Below are 16,548 nucleotides of genomic sequence, written 5' to 3'. Positions count from 1 at the left end.
TTAAGATGTATGGGGCTTGCAATGTGTGATGATCCATCATCTTTGTCTTTATTTTTGTAGCTGCACGGCTCTGGGCATTGCAGTCCAAGTTCCAGGGACCACGCATTCAGATGCAGTGTGTGAGGCGTTTAAGAGGCCCAACCAGCCAGAAGGTGCTATATTTCACTACACAGAATTATCCATCAGAAAGTGTCTGTAGAATCTCCTAAAGGGGCTCAGCCTTCTGTATCCTCTTAAGGGGGTCTATTGAGCTATTCTGAAGATCCCGCTCACAATGCTTTGATAGTAAAGCTTGTTTTAAGCCATTTTGAATTGCAGCTGCTTGTGAAAAAGTATAGCTATGGTCTCTGTCTTGTGTACGACTTTCTGCCTTGTATTGAAATCACACACCAAACAAAATTATTATAATGCCTTCTAACTCTCATCATGGTTTCAGCACTGACATTTTAACAATAAAACAGCTACTGACTCCTCTCCATGCACCTCTGGTAGAGAGGGGGATGTAGTTGGCTAAAGGCAGCCTACAGCACTTGACAGCGAGCCCCATTGTCCCTTTTTTTAATCTTTAACATGGATGGGCTGCCCAGAGCGCTACATGTCTCAGCGTGTGATGATCCGCCACGATCCAAGCTGAAGGCCAAGTTCTGCATGTCAGGGCCTGTACTCTTCATGAACTACAAGTTTGTATCTTTTGTAGGTAAATCAAGCATAGCTCCTAGGCTCCCAGCATTCTGAGTGAACCATTCAGTTTAGCAAAATGTGAACATGCCTGTTTTGTGCTTCCTTCAGTGGTTCTTTTTCAGATGGCTTTGGTAAGGGTGGGTTTAATAAAGCTCCTTGTTCCATAACCTGCTTTTTTAGAAAGCTTGTGGGGCTATTGTGGAAATTGTAGAACAAACCATGGAAGAACAATCTTATTGCTTGCCAAGTAAGAAAAGTAAATAAGGAGTGTATTGCTGCTGCATATTTATCTCCTTTTTTTTTAAATTTTCCAGACACAAACAAGATCTTTTATGTATTGATTGTTGTACCAGTTCTTGTGGCATTAATTGGCATCATTATCCTTATTGTCTACTACAAAAATAAAGGGAAGGCACTGACAGGTACGTTGTAGCTAACAATTTATGGGAATTCATCTGTGTGAAGCTTGCATCTCTATTGACTGTGTCAGCTGTTTCGACTAGCGATAATCATCAGGGTAAAAAAGTCAGACGCTGATATATTGTACCTAGTGCAAAGCAGGACTGCAGGTTCTTTTCTAAACGTATTAGTCTTGTTGCTGATGTCTGATGCAGGATATCAGTGCAAATCACTGTGACACCTTGTCACATCAGCCAGGAACACTGTCAGAAGCAGCAGCAGTCCTTCGATATGAGGAAGACAGAGCCAGTGACACGATACCTTTGTCAAAATGACATCTTCAATACGCTGCAGTCATGTCTGAGAATGTGAGCAAGGCTGTTGCTGGAACTAGAACCAATGTTTTGGCCCAATATTTCCATAGTAGCCCAGAAACAATAAATCTATATTTATTGCTGATGACATTAAATATGAACACAAGGGAAGTGCTGCAGCAATTGCTGAAACTCATTTTAAGCTTGGGGCTAGAATAGATTTGGGCAAACTGTTGTTCCCTTTGTTTTGCCTTCAACCTGGATTTGAAAATCTCATACTTTTCCTTTTTTCCCCTTACATTTTCTCAGCTCCCACCTCCCTTCCCCTTTCCTTCCCTCCAGTCTCCTGCTGGAATTTTTGTATGCTTGCATGTGTGCATGCACCATTCCTTTCTGCTAAGTTTTACCTGAAATATTCAACAGCATTGCAGAAATAGCCCAGCAATACCTTGCTAATTGTTGTTGTGCTAAATCCAGGATTCTTTGGATGGGCAGAAAGAAATCTGGTAACCCTCTCTTAGCAAATCAAACGTTTTCAAGGCAGGTTACTAGATTAACCTTTTAATGTGGATTTTCATAGCGCAACAGCCTCTTATGAAAGGTCTTTAATCCCTTTTAAGACATTCCAGACTGACCCTTTTAATAGTAGCACTTCCAAATAGAATCTGTGTAGTCACAGAAACCCATGGAACTGGGAGGAGCCAATCTGTGCATCAGCGTGAATATTAAATATTTGCTGGGGAACTGAACTAACAGCACAGAAGAGGCAGTGGCTAAATACCTGATGCACATTCAGATAGACAGAAAACTGGCTTGAGATTAAAAACATATGCAAGACTGAAGCAGCACAAAATTGCCTTGAAGGTATCCCCTTAAACTAGAGTCTCTCTTCCCATTAAATAGCGACTGCTGTAATAAAAGCATCATTTAGTGCAAGCCTTTTCCTTGGAAGATGTTCTGATTAATCAGGTTTCCCAATTAGGTACGTCCTGATTAAATGGAGTGTGCCATGTTTTAACCTGCTATCCCATGGCTTTTGTCTGAGATTTCCTAGCCCTCCCTCCCCCAGTCTCCTCATTCCTTTTTGCGAATTTCTTTGGGTCATTCATGTGACATCTCTTGAAATAGACTAACCAACTGTACCATTATAACTGGGTCAGTATTGGGCCAGTCATAGCCTGGTGACATGTGACCAGGACTGAGGCCCTGGTTGATGTGGAACACAGCTTAACCACATTCTATTTTAGAACTCACAAGACATTTGTTCCGGAAGAATACATCCCATTCCAGTTACCATGAATCCCCAGCCCGGCCGTCACTTGGACACTTGAGCAAAGTCAATAAAAACAATCGTGACTGCTTAGTTTTCATATAACATGGTGGACGATGAATAACTGCATATTGTTTGATCTGTGCTTAACCTAAGAATGTAGCTATGGTGCTTAAAAGGCTCTTTCGTTTTCCCTACAGCAGATCTACAGCACTGGGCAAATCAACTATGCAGGCAAATTAAAGGGAAAAAGGTAATTTTTTTATTGTTTTTATGCTTTCCTAATTCCTTTCCTGGATCCTATAACAAACTTAACACTGCAGTTGTCCTGGAAACAAGATTTCTATTTCACCAAACAGTTCTGGGGTCTTGCTGTTTCTTTCTATTCTAGTAAGAAATGATACCATGTTACGCGCTCTCTCTCTCTCAAAAATTAAAAAAAAAAAAAAAAGAAGGAATCTTACTCCAAAAGAGCCAATAGTCTAGTGGGTATCGATGTGAGAGAGAGTCAGAGCAGGGACATGATTTTGGGTTTCTTATCCTATGTGAATGCCATAATCACTAGAGACATGGACAGAAGTGACATTTGTTGTGCAATCAGCCCTTCTGAAAATGCTCTACAGCTGAGCCATGATGCATGTGTATGGCTGCACAGCGCTTTAAAAGTGGTTGATTGCATGACAAATCAGCCCATATCTAATGAGGGTTCAAATGAAGTTGCTTCAAAGTGGAGTACCTTAGGGAACTTGTGTTCCCTACAGTCAGCCTGTCAGCATGATTGTTGTAGGGCTGTGCAAAATTTTAACGGATGTTTCACTTTGAGGCTGTTTCGATGTGTTTTGATCTCAAAACAGTGACATCAAAATGAAACAAATGGTTTCTGAAACAGCTTTAAAACAAAATTAGGGCACTCAAAACATTTTGAAGCCGGGCTTGCTTGCAGCTAAACAAAAACTTAGGAGAGGAAGGGGGAAGAGGGGGGAAAGGACAGCTCTGATATTGATATCTAACTCCCAGTTCGATTTGCTAGCCCCCAGTTCAATTCCTCAGTTCTCTGATTGCTTCCCCAGCTCTTCCCAGGGGGTGCGGGCCCCTGATCTGCGCATGGGGTTTCAGCAGTCTGCTGCTGCAGGCTGGGGCAGACTGCAGTGCTGCCGCTGGCCCCAGCCTGCTGAAACCTGGTGTGCAGATCCAAGGGCCCGTGCCCCCCAGGAAGAACTGAGGGAATGAACAGAGAGCTGGGGTATCAAACCGGGGGCTGGGGAAAGGTCAGGTCCCTGAACATCCCCCCACTTCCTGGTTCAATTCTCCAGCTGCCTGATCTTTCCCCCAGCTCTCTGATTGTTTCCCCCAGCCCTTCCCGGGGGGCACGGGCCCCTGGATGATGCAGGATGACAGCAAGCTGCCACTGCCAGCTGGGGATAGTGGTGGCTCTGGGCTGTTTCCCCAGCTGGCAGCAGCAGCCTGCTGAGACCCCGCATGCAGATCTGGGGGCTGCGCCCCCAAGGAAGAGCTGGGGAATCAAACTAGGAGCTCTGGCTCACACGTGGAGCTACCCCAGCTCTGAGACAGCACATGGTGCCCTGCCAACCCACTCTGTACCCACACAATGGGGCAGCTGCCATGTGGATGCCAGGCGGGGGGGCAAACCCTGCTGCCCTGCACTGCACAGGGGGGCTCTACCACTAGCCCTCAGAGGCCCCAATTACTGCTGCCAGAGCCAGTGAGTGCGGGGCTTTTTTTAAAGCCCCACACTCACTGGCTGTGGAGCAGGCAGATGTCAGCATACTGCTGCTGTCAGCTGGGGCCAGCACCAGCACCCATGTCTGCCCAGCGCAGCCCATGCTGAGCACTGGGAAAAACCCATTGCTGGTGCTGGCCCCAGATGACAGCAGTAGCCTGCTGTCATCTCGCACACAGATCTGGGGGCCTGCAGCCCCTAGAGGTCTGTAGGGTTGTGCCAGATTCCTCCCAGGGGGAGCAGCCCCCTGATCTGCGTGCAGGATGACAGCAGGCTGCCGCTGCCAGCAAGTAATATGACTTTTGCTTGAACAGCTTGAGGTGCAATTTCACAAAATGCAATGCACCTATCTTGTTGAATCTTGTCAGGCTTCATGCCCTCAGAAGGGGCTAGCATTCCTGCAATTTTCATCCAAATCAGGCAAGAAATGACAAAGTTATAGTTATTTTTGTGATTTCCCATTATAGCCTATGAGCAAAATGTTGAAATGTGTCAAAACACTGAAACAGTTTTGATGAAACGAAACAAAATGGAACAATTCTTCGAAACAGCAAAACAAAACACTGTCCCTTTGAAACAGTGAAATGGAAGTTGAAACAAAATGGTACTGTTTTGTGCAGCCCTAATGATTGGATTTGGGCTGATGCAGCCCAACACCCCCCCCCCCCCCCCGTGTTGTCTGCAGGGAGGAAGGACCTTTGGGCTGGGGTTTGCCTGGCCTGAGCTGGAGGGCCAGATTGGGGATTGAATGGGAGGGGACAGGTTGGACACCCCTCCTCTGCACTTTGTGCCCCCTGCTTAGCCCCATCCAGCTCAGGTTGCCCTCAACCCTTCTCCTTCCTGCAGATAGCACCAGAGCTGGGAGAGGGTGGGGAAGGACTAAGGAAGAGAGGTACAGGCAGGTTCCTCCACTAGATTGTCTCCAAAGTAAATCTTGATTTCCTTCCCCGCGCCCCCACCCCAACAGCTGACCATGTGTTGGGTCGGGAGTTGCTTTAACTCTTAGCACATTATGTGAAGTTCCATGAGTTCGAATGGGACCGGCATATCTGTCAGCACCCTAGGGTCTTAGTTACTCTGGAAGAAGTTTCCTTCTGTACCAGAAATTCCATCCTTGATCTAAGGAAACTTTCCCAACAGAGCTTCTTTTGGTCAAAACTAATGTGTGTGTTTTTTGCAAGAAGTTTTAATTCCAGTGAATCAACATTTTCTGACGCAAAAATGTTTCCTCAGAAAGTCCCCAGTCAGCTCTCCTTGTTTCTCAGTACAGAGACATGTGGTCACAGATTTCTTACTAACTGTTCAACAATTACTAGACTACCTAATGAAAGGCAATAGGTGGTCTAGTGGTTACAACACAGTCCGCTATCCTAAGGAAAACCTCCTTTACTTTAAAATGCAGTTTTGCTCTGGAAAATTATTCTAAAAATGGCACTAGATGCTCCTATGTTTATTCTCTCTCTCTCTTTCCCAACATTTTCCATGTCAAAGAGGTTTAGCTTAAAAGTTGGGGGGTGGAACTCTAGCTCCAAGTCTGCGTTCCCTGAGGCTGGCTTGATTCATTCTTTCCTTCGCATACATCATCTCCAGGAACACAAGTGTGCCCTCAGCAAGATCTGTGGACATAAAGTTGAAAATGCCTCTGGGTTCTTCAGAGAGACTTGCCCAGGTGTGTTTGACTGGATGTTAACCAGAAGACACCCCTCCTCATCTCCCCTCCACCCCATAGTCTCTCACAAGAGCAGAATTACACTTTAAGTCTTAAATGTCCATGGCGCTGCTGAACTTCAGTGACATAAAGATTAAGTTTTTGTAAATGTCATTTCTTCTGTGTTTTAGCAAAAAGAATGCTCTCAGGAGATGTTTAATAAAGTTTTCTTTTCTTTTATTTAGGAATCCCCCAAAGATCCCTGCCTGAACCCAAACATGGCAAATGCTACTAGGCCTCAGCGTTCGGAAGGAATGTATTTGCTAGCTCACGCTGACAGTTCTTGTTCCGAAGATGCATGTTGCCCAAATGGGCATGCTCTATGTAGAAATGGTAGCCCAGACGCAATCCACTCTGAATCTGGAGAGAACACAACCTTGTCTTTAGTAACCGAGTTGAAAGATGACAGTTTCAGGCAGGGTCCCATGGAGGATGAATATGTAGATAGAGCTCCCCATGCCACTGGTTATTTCCCTTCATTGAGCCAGTCTGACAGCAAATCGCTATCACCATTTTCAGGGCCACTGGAGGTGGGGGAGAACGATAGCTTGAGTCAGTGTTTCACAGGAACTGAGAGCATGGTGGACTTGGCAGGTTGTTATAGCTCTGATGCTTCATATGGAGTAGACTGCATCCATGCATCCTCAGACAAAAGTCTGCAGCAGTCTTGCAACTGTACGTACACTCATGTGAAGGAAACAGAAAGCAAGGATTCAAATCACTTCCGGATGAACCCTGACTCTGGGTACAGCTGCAAAAGGTGTGGTGTTTCATGTAGAGAATCTCACAGAAAGGGGAGGCAACCCCATTGTCCAGCAATAGGCAGCACCACGGCCTCTCCGGAAAATGGACCTTACCCACAATGTGCCTGTGGCCTGGACTTTCTCTCTGCTGGTCAGAGTACTTTACCAAGTGATCAAAGCATTGAAGATGATTCCTCAGACAGTCCTGACACAAAGCACCAGAAGACCAACAGGAGTACTTCGGGAGCTAATTGTAACACCTCAGATCTCCCTCCTGCATCAGGTAAGGCTCCTCTTTGGTAGGCATGAGCTCCATCTGGTCATGTAGGATTATCCCCTGTATTATTTTATTTTGAATCATCATAGAAGGTCTAATTTGATGGAAGGACAGGTGAGAGTCCAATGATGTCTTTTCATTTACTGGCCTAGCAGCTGATTGGAAAAAGCCAAAGACCCTTGTGTTCTAGTGATTTCTAGAAATAGTCTGTACCCAGTGAGATTTTATGCTGGTGCCCGTCATTATTCTCTGCCCAGCCCAGAAAACTCCAAATTCTGGCCCCTACTGCAGAAAACAGACAGCTCTGTTATTGAAATATTCGGTGGCACAACCACATGAATTCATCTCACTTCTGTTTCCTAACACGGTGTCATTTTGCCTCCAATAAGAATTGTCAGTTTCTAAAGTAAACAGAAATATAACTGAATGAGGAAACAGAGGAGCCAATATTTCAGTGTCTGATGCTTTCTCTTTACTGTAAAACACCACAACTAACGTCACAATCACGTGAAAGAAATAATTGCACAGATAATCGGATGCAATGTCTCCGCCCCGACACACTCCAGTTCCTGTAAAAATTCTGGAGCCTGCTTATTGAATGCATCCAAAACACAGTAAGGAATAAGATTTTTTTTTTTTTTAAACTATGGAAAGTGAATAAGAAAAAAATTCCTGTCTGAAAGTTGTGCGTAACATTTTGATTCCTCAGTTTTCTTATTAGTACCCATGTTGGTCCTCATGCCAGTAAACACTCAACCAGTTCAGTGACTTAAAAGGCAAGTGTTTATTCAATCTATTTATAATTAATTTTAGAAAAACTGTACACTGAACCTGTATATCTACATAGTTCAACCACCTCCCCTTCTGTAGGTCATTAGCCTTCTTAAACTGTCTTTTATCCAGGACAGGAGCCCACTTTTAATGCTTTTAAACCACGTTCTTGGCCTTGATTAGGGTCTCTTAAGTATTATTGTAACACAGATACTAATAATAATTAATCTGTTATCTATATAAACATAGAGTGGTACCCTGGAAGCTTTGAACTACTGAAGCCAAATGTGCTACAGAACCCCCCTTTCTTTCCCCAAAATATCCTTCATGGAGGGAACTTGAAAATGCTGGAGGAATCATTCTTAGAGCATTGGTGTTTTCTTTCACTTCATTCTCCTCATTCTTTATTTCTGATGTCAATGCTTTTCTGCAACAGGAGGGAGATGACACAGCTTTTGTGCAGAACTAGGTACCTTTGGGACCAAAATGATTGACATCTGAGAGGTGTGCCTGCAGAGCACGTCAGTTTTGGCTCTGGCAGAATGCTGCTTCCCCTTTTAAGTCCTAGGATAACAGGAAAAATTGGGGGCCAGCAGGGACAATGGGTGCAATGTAGAGCAGTTGGTTCTGAATAATACCTGTTTAGAAAGTATGTGCAACTTAGTCTGTGTCAGTTCTTTGTGGCTCTAAACTACATGGTTACCTTAAGGTGCATTCAAATACTACAGTGCCATCTGGTGAAACTTGAGCATGCACACACTGTTGCTGATTTCCCAGAAGTTAAATCCGACTGCTGTGGGAGTGGGAGTGGTGTAGTAAGGAATTATAAAATATTTCTCCAAACTGAGATGCGCAGAGCTCATCTTTTTCCAGTTCCTGGAATGACCGTGCTCTGGTGGGAATATCACTGTGTACTTAAATGGCGGTTCCGTTCTGAATCGCATCCGCATAACAAGTCAAATCCTTCTGTGTTGTACCTTGCTAACTGCTGGGATGGAAAATATGGAACACACGAGAAATAATGTTTTGCCAGTGCTTACACTGTATTTTGGCAGAGCACCCAACCCTTGAGATCAGTGTGCATGCAGGCTGTGGCATGTCAGAGTTATGAAAGCAAGCAGGCTGAGAAATGGAAAGCTTGCACAAAAAAGTCACTAAAATGGCTTTCCCCCCCCCTTCCATTATTCAAAATTTCAATGAGAAGTTTTGACTAGTTTCTTTGTTGGGAATAAAGCTCGGACTGTGCCTTGAATGAGTAATTAAGAGTCCCATACCACATTCAGCTACACGATAGAAATGTGCTAACCAGATTCTGTTTGCTGGTTTCCCTTCAATGGCAATGAATAACTGCTGTGACGGGTTATAAAAATTGTTTATCTCTAAGTGTTGAAAGGAGGCCAGCAAAACATGCTGAATTTCTAAAATCACTGAGACACATCCATAACAACACATTAAGTAAACTACAGTAGGAACAATGCATCTTGGAGACAGCTAAGAATGTAAAGCTAAAAGCCTGTCTTTAGTTTGTTTTTTGGGGAGGGGGAAGGGGGTTTCACCTTGGAAAAGTTTTATTCTTTTCAGTGATGCTTCTAATTTCATGAGGCTCAATCCTGCTCTTATTAAGGTTAAGGACAGGCAGGATTAGGCTTTACTGAAACATTTGTGTCATGGCCAAACCCCTCGTACACTTAGCAGGCCGTGGTACAGGGCCCAGTTCCACGATGTATTCAGCGTAGGTGGAAGTTTGTGCCCTATGAAGTCTCATTAAAGGTGGTCACAAGGAACAAGTTGCAAGATTTAAGCCATAGAGTGAAACTTCATACATTCTTCATCACCTTTGGGCATAACAGGTAAGGGTCATGTTATTGGATACTAGCACTGCTAACATCCATACGTGAACAGCCTGGTGACAACTTATTCAGGTCTTTCAAACTTTATTTCAATAAACTTATTGCATAGCCTGCATAATAATGTCAATTGTTTGCTAAGAGGGGAAAATTACCATTCTATAAATATCTAAGATGCATGCAGAGGCAGATAACATTTTCCACAAAGGTCATGTTTGGAGCGTTTTCCAGTATATTCTTGTTTTGCAAATCTTGAGAGTAAATTTAAGACTTGGAAGGCTTTGCTGAAGGTAACAGGGAGATGAGAATATGTAGGAAAAATCTCCTGTCTTATCTCCAGGAGTTCAGTTTGAAAGAGAAAAAGGGTCCTTATATCTCAGCTAGATTTTTTTTGGAAGACAGGCTTAGTGCTGGGAAGATGATGATAAGTGAGTTCCAAAAGATTACTTTTGATGCACCTGGCACCAAAGAGGAAGGAACGTGGAGGAAGAATAAACTACAAGACTGGATCAAATTCACTCAGCTAACTGTTCATCTCATGAGAGAAAATATTAATCACATGTATGTGCTTTTTCCCTCCTCTCCCCAGGAAATGTGACTGGAAACAGTAACTCTACATTTATCTCAAGTGGACAAGTAATGAATTTTAAAGGTGATATAATTGTTGTCTATGTTAGTCAAAACTCCCAGGAGGGACCAACCACCACTGGAGCAGCTAATGAGAATGTGGGGAGCCCAGTTCAAGAGGAAAACCTGAACCGTTGCGAGACTTTTGCTGGCAACACTCAGCATTACAAAGAAAAGTATGCTGAAATCAATCTAACTTGCCCTGTGGAAAATGGAGGACTAAACAGCACTGGGGAATATCATAGGTGTCCAGGGCCTGTGGCTCAAGAAGAGAGCCAAGACTGCCAAGGCAGGAACTGCTGCCCCAAGGGAGCCTCTCAGCCAGTGCAAGAGGAGGGACAACCAGGGCAGTGCTCAGAGAAAGTGCTACTCTGACATGAATCAATGCCTCGCTCATGTTTGGCGAGAACACCATTCCTCCAGGGACACTGAAGAGCAGCCCACAAGCACCAGGGACGGCTGTGCAGCTGTGCTGTCAGCTGATAGTCCAGGTGACTGAGGCACACTCATCAGCTCTGGGTCCTGCGCTATTCCTGGCACCGCTTGGAAACTTTATACAGTGGAAAGGACAGGCCTTGGGGCACGTGCCTGTGACGCTGGCACTGTGGAAAGTACATGTGGAGACAGACTCTTAAGTGTGTAAAGCTGCCTGTGGTTCTGTTGCTGCAGGAGCGTCTTTGCAATTGTACTGTCTGTTCTAGACTCTCAGTCCTTTTCTTTGCAGAGACGATGATGGGTGGCAGGGCGATTGGGTCAATGGTAACTGTACTCAGAGGGGGGCCGGCAACCTGCCCTAGCGTGCGGGCAAGTGAGACCTCAGGCCTGCTGTGTGCTTCTGCAGTGTGAACAGGGATAACTAATATTCTGAGAGCAGCCTGTCAACACTGACCTATATCTTTTTATCCCTGACTGGCATCCAAACAGGGAAAGATCAAGCCAAACTCTTTTTCAGGGCCTTGTTCTCCCCCTGTGCCTCTTTAGGGGCTGGCCATGATGGCAGCCCCATGCATTCAGGATTAGTTGGCACCTACCCCACTCTACTAAAGACAGCCATGGCCTCAGCCTTTCCTAGCAAAATCAGTGCTCTAGGTCTTGAGGCTGTGTTGCCTGTCAGCGCTGGAGCTCTGCCAAGCAGGGTGTTGGCTTTTAGGTATTCTGCTCCAACTGAAGTGCAAAGGTATGATCTTTGCAACAGGCAACCAGAAGACGTGTGCCTTAGAGCATATCTGATGCCTTTTACGTGAAGAGCAGCACAGCTCTTGGCTTCTACGCACTGCTGCATCACTGCTATAACTCCACGTGAATCAGGACCTTGGGATTTTAAGCTGGGAGTCGGGGTTCTTGGTGGCCTGTTCCTTGAGATCCCAGAAGTCCAGGGCACAGCTCCAGCTGTGAGGTAGATGCATTTCCTGCAGGTGCATGGAGCAGGCATGAGGCCAGCACGTTTTACTTCCTTGAGTCCTAGGAGTGGCCCTTCTTCAGGAAGGTTTTCTTTTAATTAAGCAAAGGTGTAGCTGGGGTGGGGGACTACCACTGTAGTATACCAGTACAGACTAGGGAAAGAGGTGGGGAAGGGCAGGTGGGCATGGGTGAGGGGGGAAGGGAAGGCTTTCCTTCCCAGGGTACAGCAGCATCAGCTCTTCAGCTATAGCAGCCCTGTGGCCTGGCTCCCTGTGAGCCAGTGCCCTGTTTGCTCCTTCCCCATACATACATATTGGGCATGAGGCTGCAATGTTCCCCCAGGGCGTGGGAGCACGGCCCTCCCTGGGGGTTGTTAAACCTCTCTTGTGTTCGTTGGATCGGTGGGGCCCCCGAGCCGGGCAGGAACGCCTCTCCCCACAACGAGCCCCCCCCCCGCGGAGGGGGGGGCACACTGCGGTGGAGGAGGAAGGCCGGCTCGGTGGGGACCCCCGTCCTGACCTCGTGCGGACCAGGAGCCCCCTCTTGCCCCCGGCTTGACTCACTCCACTTGTTCCTCACTCCTGATGCACACTTGGTGCGGCACTGCCCTAACAGGGTTCCTACAGCCGGGCAGAGACAGTTCAGGACTGCCATGGCAGACTTCGAGCAGGGGTGATCCTGGTGCCCCCTCATAGTTGGTACCCGGGGCAGGTGCTCCACTTGCTCCCCCACCAGTTATGCTACTGTAATTAAGACAAGGTGCAGCCAGTTGCTCTTCCAGTGACCAAAATGAATCTGTTCCGTGTATGTCAGGACCTTTCTCAGGCCTGTGTCTGCCCAAGCAGGCCTGCCATTTTCCGTGGACGCTTGTGTTAATGAAGTCAGGGCAGTTAAGCTGCATAGATGTGTCCCTGCAGCTGGCCCTATTTGAGCTCCAATCCAAGTTTCAACTCTGGACCTCTACTAAAAGGTTGAGCCTTTGCTGCTTGAGTTAAAAAGCCCTGGATTCAAAGGCTCCTGAAGACAATGGAGAGACTCCAAGTTATGCAAGTGGGTTTTGGATCAGACCCCAAGACCCTGAGCATCATTAACCTCTCTGGGCACAGACAAATGTATATTTGAAGCAGTTTCAAAAGGGGAGAGAGCTGCTGCTTAGTAGCTTCCAGCAGCTGTTACTTCTAGCACTTACATGTGCACAAGTTGAGAGCAATACAAATGTAGCAAAAGAGCTCCAGCTTTAATTCTGCTCCATCCAAGTGCATGTTTGTCTAGGCCCTACATGAGCTAGCCACTAGAGTACTGATTCTCAACCAGAGTGCTATGAGGTCCTTTTAAGGGTGCTGTGGGACGCCACTCAGTATTGGCACTTTCAGGTGTGCAAACACCTACACACGAGTCACAAGACAAACCCAAAGATTTCAAATAGGAATCCAAGTGCCAAAAGCTTTCTGTCGTTTTGTGGTCTTTCTGAGTTTGCACATTTTTTCAGCTCTCTTCTTCTTAGGGGAGACTTCTAGGGCACAGAGGCTGGACTGGTTGATATTTTTGTTGAGGAGAAGCAGAGCAGAGCTCCTTCTCCATGCAACACTTGATAAAATGGCTGCTTTACAGCCTAATAAGGGCTACGGATAGATGGGATGAAATCATGGCACCATCAGAATCACTGGGAGTCCATGTCCCACTGAGTTCGGTGAGGCTACAATTTTATCCACAGAATCCTGGGATCCTTGTGGAACAAAGCTTGGAAAGGGATCTAAAAATGAGGACAAAAGAAGGAGCATGTCAGCACAGGCATGATGATGATTCCAGTGTTGGAAATGTAACCATACTTTTCCTTGTCCCTGGCTGACCCCAAAGTGAAGTTGTCAATCCATGGGCATTGCCCTGTTGTGCTGTGTAGGTCCCATACCTGGCTGCTCAGTCTCACTGGCCCAGAAGAAATGTCTGCATCTTTTTGATTTAATTTGTAAGCTCTCTGGGGCAAGGACTGTCTTTTAATGTGTTTGTACCATGAGGCTTAACAGAATGAGCCTCCATCTTGGTGCTCGGGCTGCTATCGTAATACCAATAATAATAAACCAATGATAATAAACTCCTAAAGCTTTCTTTGAGTTAAAATGAGAGGTTTATTCAATTACACAGAGAATTCATTATAAGAAACTTGTATATTTAGATCATCTGAGCAGTTCAGTGTCCACTGTCTCCCTGTCCCACAACCATGAAAGTGGGTGTCCTGCTAGTGCTTTATATCAACAGGTGGATGAGTCTGTAATTTTTTTTTGAAGGGAAGACATGGATATAAATCTTAACTTTTCCATTTTTCTAGAGCTCAATTCATTAACAATCTGTCTGCAGCTCAGGGTTATATGAGAGTGATGATCACAGCTTGGGTGGCGCATCTATCTGTAGCACCTAACTTTAAAAGTTGTTGTTTTCATCTGTACCTATAAGAATCCAACCCTAACATCTATGAATTTACTGTCACTACAATAGCCTGTGACATCTCCCGGTAGTCCTCCTGGGAGGAGCATCCAGCATGGCATGAGTGATAAAACAAGTGAAATGCCAAGTGTAGACTCTCTAAGTACTGATACAGGCCTCATGCATTTGGGTGCTGTAGATCCCTGCAGAAACTGTATTACACACCATATCCCTTTATCTTTTAAAAGTAGCAATATCCTTTTCCTATCTCATGTCTAATGGAGACAAAGTTGCCCTGTACAGTGTGATAATCAGAACAGGGAACAAAGAGGTAGGAGGTTTGTATTTTATTCCCCTTTCTGTCATGGATTTATTGTTGACTTGAAGCATGTCTTCTGGTGCTGTATTTAAGTATCTGAAAAATAAGGGTGATGCCACTTACCTGCCTTGTGTGACTGTTTGAAGGTCTGTGGTTTTGATATTGTTCCTTGCAGTTATGGGTAAAGGTTTCCAGAGGCTGGACTCGGTGGCCCAGTCCTGTGTAAAATTTTTAAAATGCTTTGAGGTTCTCCAAATGAAAATGCTGCCCAAGGAACTTTGTGGAAAGAGTAGGTTGCTTGCCACCCCTCAACAGTTGGTAAGAGAAAAAGAAACCCTAAGTTTAAACCATTAATTGTGAGAAAGGCACAGCTTGTTCCTTCCATGTTTCCTGTTTAGAAAAGAAAATATGATTAATAAGGATAATTAACTTGCCCTTGTCTAGGGAATGCTATGAACAGGGTCACCAAAAAATGAGTAGGGCATTCTGCTGAGCTGTCTGAGATTTTCCAAGCAATGCCAGACCACTCCCACAGATCCAGCCTTGATTACCGCACCTCTGTCCCTCCTTCCAAGGTTCCTGCCAGACAAACTAAGCTTCAGCCAAAGGGACAGTACAACCTCATTATTATGAACCCCCAAGGACAGGGAGAGAAGCTCATTAAAAGAGGGAGTTTGCTATCACAGGGTTAGTCAACTTGCTGTATTGTAATAATGAAAACAGTTGTCTCCTGCTCTTGGGATTGTTAAAAGCATGTCCTTGTTATATAATGATGTTTCTTATATAACAAGGTTGTCCTATAATAAACAGAGTTACTTCTGAGTCCATCAGCTGTCACAGGCCAGCTGGGCACTGTGAGTATATCAATTTAGTTGCAGACTGACTGAGCACTGCAACTTTATTAGCAAATGGGCTTTTTGGTTCGGGATCAAGAAGGTGATGTTGGAAAGGAAAGAAATTACAAGTTTTACTTACAAAAAGGAATGAATTTTACTTATGACAACAAAAGATATAGTTTGCATATATAATAGTTAATAAAAAGGTTAAGCTAATAAGCAGACAACATAACAATACAGATTAAAACTGACAGTGATGATAAAGCAGATAAAGAAATTAACCAAGAGTTTTCACTTGGTTAGTAATTTATCGATAGTCTCTCGGTTAGAAGATGCACGTCAAGTTGAATCAGCGAAGTCAGATGTCTCTGAACTGGGCTGCCCGAAGGATACCGGTGGAAGCCCCTCATTCAGGATCTGGTCCTCGCTCTCACAGGGAGTAAGAGATACTCGTGGAGTATGGGACAGGAATGACCCTTCTGTTCTGTCCTTCCCGAGGGTTACTATGACGTGTGGTTTTTTTATATTTTAATTATGCTAATTTTTTAGTTATATAGCTATTCATAATATTGCTTTATAGCTGTTATCCTATGGGGTTAAAAGGTGTTAGAAATTATTATAATAAGTTACTGCCCAAGCTTAGGTTTATCTAATGAGCAAATTGCAACACAACATCTTTAGGTTTAAAATTAACATTACCCTGCCTAAATCCAGCCCCTTCAAAACTCTCTGACTGCTTTTTTTAGATGTCCTTCCTTGAAATGTACTGGATAAGCTGGGCAGTTGAATCCAGTTTTTACCATCATCAAGGCTAAATTCTGAGTGAGAGAGAACTATTAGGTCAGCTAATTTCACAGCGATAGCTTTGTCTTTGGGGCCTAGTCAGTTCCACAAACACTTACAAGTTACATTTGCAGGTTACAAAAATACAAGCTTCATATTAGACAAAAGTTCCAAATGCTTCCAAGAAGTACATATTTATTGCTTATTAATTTTTTTGGTTCTGGCCATCACAAAGGTCAGCATAAGGGCTTTGCTGATTGTGCTGAAAAGCTGTTACAGGGTGAGCCACAATCAGCACTGCACTGTGTATCACTCCCAGCCTGGAAACAAGATCCTCAAGGGAAACGTCTGTGCAGTATTATTTGGTTTGTATTTCCCCTGAAGTACCAAGCACCAACATTTCCCATAGA

At 44.7% G+C, this 16,548-nt stretch overlaps 1 protein-coding gene across 1 annotated transcript in view; it reads left to right on the top strand.

Moving 5' to 3' along the window:
- TNFRSF11A (TNF receptor superfamily member 11a) overlaps positions 1-14,617 on the top strand; it is a 43,150-nt gene extending 28,533 nt beyond the window's left edge. Inside the window, exons 7-11 of the mRNA XM_090039309.1 lie at positions 61-152; positions 996-1,103; positions 2,865-2,917; positions 6,299-7,139; positions 10,341-14,617. Coding sequence (XP_089895435.1) covers positions 61-152; positions 996-1,103; positions 2,865-2,917; positions 6,299-7,139; positions 10,341-10,753 — 1,507 coding nt within the window. The 3' untranslated portion in view covers positions 10,754-14,617. The remainder of the gene's footprint in view (positions 1-60; positions 153-995; positions 1,104-2,864; positions 2,918-6,298; positions 7,140-10,340) is intronic.
- The last annotated feature ends 1,931 nt before the right edge of the window (positions 14,618-16,548 follow it).

This window comes from Crocodylus siamensis, chromosome 3 (assembly GCF_052110815.1).
Source record: "Crocodylus siamensis isolate JL-2025a chromosome 3, ASM5211081v1, whole genome shotgun sequence".
Lineage (NCBI taxonomy): Eukaryota > Metazoa > Chordata > Crocodylia > Crocodylidae > Crocodylus > Crocodylus siamensis.
This window is presented reverse-complemented; position numbering and strand designations above follow the sequence as displayed.